The sequence below is a fragment of the Melanerpes formicivorus genome, unplaced genomic scaffold (assembly GCF_026170545.1).
Source record: "Melanerpes formicivorus ecotype bairdi unplaced genomic scaffold, bMelFor1.0.p_v2 SCAF_26, whole genome shotgun sequence".
Lineage (NCBI taxonomy): Eukaryota > Metazoa > Chordata > Aves > Piciformes > Picidae > Melanerpes > Melanerpes formicivorus.
This window is the reverse complement of record NW_027142378.1, coordinates 10,049,946-10,056,531: the sequence shown is the minus strand read 5'-3', so window position 1 is coordinate 10,056,531 and position 6,586 is coordinate 10,049,946. Positions and strand designations below refer to the sequence as shown.

The 6,586-nt window shown below is 58.8% G+C and overlaps 1 protein-coding gene across 1 annotated transcript; it reads left to right on the top strand.

The window, feature by feature from the left end:
• The first annotated feature begins 640 nt into the window (after positions 1–640).
• Positions 641–4,823, top strand: VSX1 (visual system homeobox 1). Its single transcript, XM_068153603.1, has 5 exons — positions 641–1,051; positions 1,433–1,511; positions 1,742–1,865; positions 2,820–3,000; positions 3,611–4,823. Exons 1-5 carry the CDS (start codon positions 682–684, stop codon positions 3,874–3,876), a joined length of 1,020 nt encoding a protein of 339 aa, XP_068009704.1. The 5' UTR covers positions 641–681; the 3' UTR covers positions 3,877–4,823.
• Positions 4,824–6,586: the final 1,763 nt, after the last annotated feature.

Sequence of the window (6,586 nt, the reverse complement as noted above, 5' to 3'; positions counted from 1 at the left end):
CGGAGTCCCCTTGTAATTATCTTTATCAGAAGGACCCTCGGTTAATCTGACCGTCCAGCGAAGGCCCGGATCAGGCAGCCCGTGTAAGCCGGTTGTAAATCGTTTCCATCAACAGATGAAGGGAAGAGGGGGGAAAAAAATAGCAGCCCAGGTGCAAGAATCTGGGAGCAAAAGCGAACGGGGAGGCCAGGCTCTTGCAGGTAGCCTTGGCCTCGGTGGTGGGACACCTGGGCTCATGGAGAATCCTGCCACACAACCCCCGACTGTCCTCGTCCTCCTCCCTGTCCCCGGGGGCACTTGACAGAGGGGCAGAGGGCTGGTGGGATGCCTCGGGGCCCGGAGCACTGAGGGGCTTTGGAAGGGAGAAGATGGGGACATAACAGGGGAGTTCAGGAAGAAGTCCCAGGAGGGACACAGGGATGTGAGGGTGGTTACTGGGGAGCTGGGCTCTCAGGACCGAGGGGAAGGGAGCGGGGGAGGGGGGGGCTGGCCGGGCAGTCCGGAGGCGGAGCGCGGGGCCCGTGCGGCGGGGGCGCTGGGGGGGCCGTTAATCCCGGGATTGGGAGCGCTCCCCTGCCGGCCCGGGGCGTGATTGGAGCCGGGGCCGGCGGCGGGACGATAAAAAGGGAGGCGGGCGGCGGTGCACGCTCCGGGCCGGGCCAGGCGGCGGCGGCGGCGGCGATGCCAGGCCGGGCGGAGCCGTCGGGGGGACGCGCGACGGCGGGGCCGGTGGCCGTGCCCGTACCGGTGGCACCAGGGGCGGCGGTGAGGCCAGGCGGCGCGGGGCTGCGGGCCAAGGGCTTCGCTATCACCGACCTGCTGGGGCTGGAAGCCGAACTGCAGCCGCCCCCCGGGCCCCTCCCTGCCGCCGCCGCCGCTGGCTACGAGGCCGGCGGGGCGCTAGGGCTGGGGCTGGGGCTGCTGTGCGGCCTGGGGGGGCCGGGCACCCCCTGCCTGATGCCCGCCCCGCTGCCGCTCCTGCCCGCCCGCGGCCCTCGCCCGCCCCCCGGGCCGGCGCCCGCCGCCCGCCGCCACAAGGAGAACATCTCCGGTGAGCGAGGGCCGGGGCCAGGGGCGGGGGGTTGCCGCTCACCCCGCTCACAGGGACCCCCTGCCGGAGCCGCTGCCCCAGGCTGCCTCACACCTGCAGTCCCCCGGCACAGGCAAGAGCAGCAGCGGTGGCGAGCATCCTCGTCAGGATCGGCCCCGAGCTCCCTGCCCCGCTGGGTTGCCGCCCCTCCGACCCCCGGCAAGGGTGGGCGCCTGCCCCCGGGATGGCGACACCAGCGATGTCGCTGCGTGCTGGGGGAGGGGAACACCGGCCCCGAGCCGCGCTCCCCGCGGGCGGCCGGAGCCGTATTTTGGTAGCTGGGTTTGGTCTCCCTGCTCTCAACTGGAACATGACTCTTGCCCTCCCGCCCGCTGCTGCCAGATGAGGACAGTCTGTCGGGGGACGCCAGCGACCTGAAGATGTCAGCCTCTCAGATCAAGAGGAAGAAACGCCGGCACAGGTAAGAGCCCGGGAGTCGGACTGTCCCCGCTGTCACCTCCTCACCGTTGTCACTAGCCTCCTGCCGTTCCTCTGGTCCCTTTCGGCTGGAGCGGGGCATGTCCCCAAGGGAGCAAAGAACGAGAAGGGCTGCAGATGGTTTGGGGGTGGGGAGAATTTTCAGGAGGAAAACCTGAGCGGGGAGGGAGCCGTGAGGATCGGGACTGTGTCACAGGATGTTCTCCTCGGCAGGACGGTGTTCACAGCTCACCAGCTGGAGGAGCTGGAGAAAGCTTTCAACGAAGCTCATTACCCCGACGTCTATGCCCGGGAGATGCTGGCGGTGAAGACGGAGCTGCCAGAGGACAGGATACAGGTAGGTGGCTGCACCGATCCTCACTTCCCGGGAAGTCTGCGGGCTGCCTGTCCCTGGCTGTCTCCTCTGTTCTATAGTCAGTGACTGCAGATGGTGGGAAAAGTGGTGGCAGTGAAACGGTGTCGGTGGTGGAAAAGTGGTGGCACTGAAATATGCAGCAGGATGCTTGGGAAGGGCTCAGCTTCTGCCCTCTGGCACTGAACAGGCTCCAAATGCAAGTCGAGTACTGGGGGATAGAAATGGCCCTGACATCTGCTTACTGCCAGCAGCTTGACTCTGTCTTCTGGAGACCCAACTCAGGCAGGAGCCAAGAGCAATTTGGGAGCTGTTAGACCATGATGTGCCCCACAAGCTTTCTCACTAGCTCATCCCTTTGAGGGACACGTGGCATTTTAGGGCCTGATTTTGTCCCACTTTGGAGCAACCCATTGGCTTAAGAACAGGGTAGCAGCTTGGGCAGCAACCAGGTTGTGTCTACACCCCTTAAACCTTCAAACACAGGAAGGGGGTGGGAAGGAGGACCTGAGCACTGTCTGTCACTGAGTGATGGGCTCCTTTTTCTGGAGAGGTTGGTGCTCCATGTGGAGGCAGCAGAGGGGCCCTGTGGGCATCAGAGCATAGGGTGACTTTGGCTGGGATCACCCTCCTGTGTCACGATCAGCCTTGTGTAACGTGTCCTCCCTCTCCCCCCCTTCCTCCCCTCTCTCACTGACACCCACGTGTGTGCCCTCCCTCAACCCCTTCCCTGTGCACTGCCCCGGCTGCCCTCCTGCTGCCGCCTGCACACCTGCACCCTGTGCCCTCACACCCCAATCCCTCCACGCAACCCCACGGCTGCCCCTTTGCCCTGGACACACGCTGCCCTGTGCCCGATGGGCCCTGGATGCCCGGCCGTGGGGGCCGTCTCCTCCCCGATCCCACCCCTCTGTGCTCTCCTGGCTGTTACCCCGGAAGGTTTGGTTTCAGAACCGAAGAGCCAAGTGGCGGAAGCGGGAGAAGTGCTGGGGCCGGAGCAGCGTGATGGCAGAGTATGGCCTCTATGGGGCCATGGTGAGGCACTCCATCCCTCTGCCCGAGTCCATCATCAACTCTGCCAAGAGCGGGCTGGTGGGATCCTGCGCCCCGTGGCTGCTGGGTAAGTGGGAGCTCAGGGTCAGGGGGTGTTAAGGGGCAGCTGCCAGGCTCTTTCCTTCCTCTTTCCTATGGCTATCCTTGCCACGAGCTGCCAAGCATTTGCCTGGCTTTTTTCCACTCCCTCCTTGCAAAGAATGGCTGAGGAAGGGAAAAACCTTTTAGAGCCCTGTCAGACAGGTGCCTGCACGTGGTGAGGTATCACTTCCTAGTGCTAGTAGCCAGCATGGGAGCTGCAGGGTATTTAGGAAGTCATCACTCCCCCTCTGAAATGAAGATAATGGTAATGGTGCTGCAGAGCTGCCCTCTGCACATCCACAGTCCTACACTGGAGTGGCACTCGAAACCCAGTCTGGGATGGACCATCACAGTACCTCTTCCCCTTTGAGTCTCCCCTGTTATAGGGGAGGTATGGACCAACTTGCTGCTGCTCTCTCAGGTTGCAGGGAGCAGGTGGCAGGGCTCTGGATCAGGAATTGCTGGTAGCTAGCCTGAGGTTTCCTTGAGATGCAAGCGAGACCTGAAGGCAGCAGCAGGAGGGTAGGAGGTGCTGAGCAGTCCTGGGCAAAAATAAGCAACTGGAACCCTTGGCTTTGCTCTCTCCCCTCTGCAAGGCATGCACAAAAAGTCCATGGAGGTGAGCAGGAAGGCGGAGAGCCAAGAGAAGCTGGCAGATGGCTGGCGAGCGGAGCAGGAGGAGGAGGAACTAAAAGGGAAGCAGGCCAGTTCCCAGAGGGGCTCTGACAAGCTTGGCCCTGCAAAAGATTCGGAGGACACAGCTATTGACCTCTCCAGGACAGCCAAGCATGAGAAGAGGGGCGTACTGAGGCAATGCATCAATGGGGACCCCCCTACGGAGCAGAAGGACAGGGACCACTGAGCTTGAGCTGCCCCAGAGGAGGCCAGACCTCACAGCTTCTTGGCAAGATAATAATATTTATTGATTTATGGAGACATATATATATATATTTCTTATATAATTGAACTTTTATCTGAATTCAGGGCATTTTAAAAGTGGGCACACACATCCCCTTGTTTCCCTCACTTTCAAGCTGTTCACATCTCAACAGAGCCAGGGTGGAGGGTGGCAGAGGTGTCCCGGCAGGGCCCAGAGAGCAGTGCGGGAAGGAGACCGCATTGGTGTCAGCTTGAGCCCACTGCTGGGGAAGAGCCTGGGCTAGCAAGGCTTCCCTGGCCAGCCAGGAGCACAGAGCAAGGGATTTGGATGCCTTCTCTGAGCACTTCCACCACTGCACGGTGCCTGCGTGGCAAGCCCCTCCTCTTCGAACACGCACTTCTTCCACCTTGAGTTGCGGCAGGGTTTTTAAGTCATCCTAAAGCTGGTGTAACCTGACAGACAGCGCTGGTCTATACCTCCTGAGGATCTGGCCTGCCAGTGCAGCCTTATCACTGGATTTACACTGTGGAGCTTCCTTAACTCACATCTGGGAGAAGGGGGGCGAAGACGTTCTCGCTTATGCAATGGTTTTGTACACTCCTTGGATGTTGTCTGCCGCGCTATGCATACCAGAACAGAGCTTTCTGAAAACCAAGCCATAGTAGCCCCCAGAGCAGAGTTAAACCATTTTGGGGAATTGACAGGGGAAGAAAATATTTTGTAAATTGTCTGAAAAAAAAAAAGAAAAAGAAGAAGAAAAAGGTGAAAAAAAAACCCCACAGTGTTAATGTCAGAGCTGTTTCTTGGTCCGTCCTTGTATTTATGTCTAAAAGCACTTTAGGGATTTCTGAATGTGGCTCTTCCTGGGTTCTTGTCCATCATTTATTTATTTATTACACATCCATAAAATAAAATTGTGGTGTACCTTTTGGTTTTTTCCTGCTCTGGATTGCAATTTTTTTGTACCTTCCTTCTGCACAGCTCAGGGCAGTTGCTAGCTTTTGAGCAGATCCTCTGTGGAGCTCGTGCCTAGAGTGGGCTGGAGAGCTCTGCTGAGGCAGTGTGGTTGTTCTGGTGGGGAAAGGGAAACTCTTCCCTGAACTGAGTTCTAGTCCACAGGCCTATACATGCCAGAGGGTTGTTGACGTGTGCCAAAGAGCCAAACCACAGCTTATAGGTTAGAAGGTGAAGTGGAGCCCTCAGCCACTTCCTGAGGGAAGTCATGGGGAGTTGCTCCATTCTCACAAGGGCTGTTGGAAATGCTCCTCGACACAGCTCAAGCGTGAGGGTCCTCACCAAAGCATCTGCTGCCCCAGTGGCAGGGAAGTTGCTCTGCCTCCTGAGTCTCCATGCAGTGCTCTCCTCCTCTTGCTGATCCTGCTGCTTTCAAAGGTGCAGAGTTGGGTCCTGTGTCCCCACATCTCTTGGTTAAACACAAGGAGCAGCTGCTCACTTGAGCAAAGCGAGTGTGGGGTGGGAGTTACTGTTGGAGGCCCCTCTGCCTCCTGGGGAGCACACGGAGCAGCTGTGTGGTGCCAACCACACAAGCACAAAGGGCATCATGGCCACCTAACTGCCTAACCTCTGGCTGCAGCGGGTCCTCATCTCCTGGTTGGACTTGACTGGCCCCTGCACATGCAGCAGCAGCTCTCCTGGAACACCTCCAGTTTCAGCTGCCAGCCAAAACATAACAGAAAATTATCGAAAGGTTTTACTGAAATCTGAGTAATTCCAATTTGGAAAGTTTCCTAATACAGCTCAGGGTGGGTGTGTGGCCATGTAATGGATGCTGTCACCTGTTCCTGCCCCTGCTGCTGGGCCTGGCTCCTCACATTCAGGCAGCCACGGGCTGTGCTGGGTCTGTGGGGGCCAGGGGAAGAGTGGTGGAACAGCAGTGGGGACAGTGGCTGGGGAGAGCAGAGCAATACAATTGGTATCTACAGATTGCCTGCCTCTCCTCTCCTCTGCTTGGCCAGGCAGGGCAGGGAGGAACATATGCATGGTAAATACAAGCTTTGCACCAGAAAAAAAAGAGAGATGTTTGGTGGGAAGTGTGGGGGGAGGGAGGGAGGGCTGTGGGGAGCATGATTCAGGGAAGGACCAGCCAGGGCTTACTGCAGCAGCAATTAGGCTCACTGAGAGCCGAGACTTAGCACATTGGCGACCTAATCCTGCCTGAGCAGCATCTGCAAACCTTTTATTTGGGCTGTGCCATGCTGGCACTGGATGCTTGCAATCTTTTTCTCTTTTTTTTTTCCTGTGCCCTGCCCACGTGCAGATGGCCTGGCTCTTCGCCTTGGGCTGGCTGCAGGGCTGCCAGAGCAAGCACGTCGCTGCCTCAGCTGCTACAAGGTGAAACATCGCGGCCCTGGTACCGTACCAGGGTACAGACAACGCTCCTGGTATGGTCTGGTGGGCTCACAGCGCTCACCTCATGCTGTGAGGGGGAGTCACAGCAAGGACTGATGGCTCAAGGCGCTCTTCTTGTGCTGGAAAGTAAGCACGGGGTTTAGACAGGTATGGCGATGTCTAGGTGTGCCCTGGCTGCCCTGCTCACAGGCTGAGAGCCCAGGGGAGGCCGTGGTGGAGATGCTGGTGGATGACAATGGGGCTTGGGTAGACTGGAGAGCTGGGCAGAGAGGAACCTAATGAGGTTCAACAAAGATAAGAGCAGAGTCCTGCAGTTGGGAAG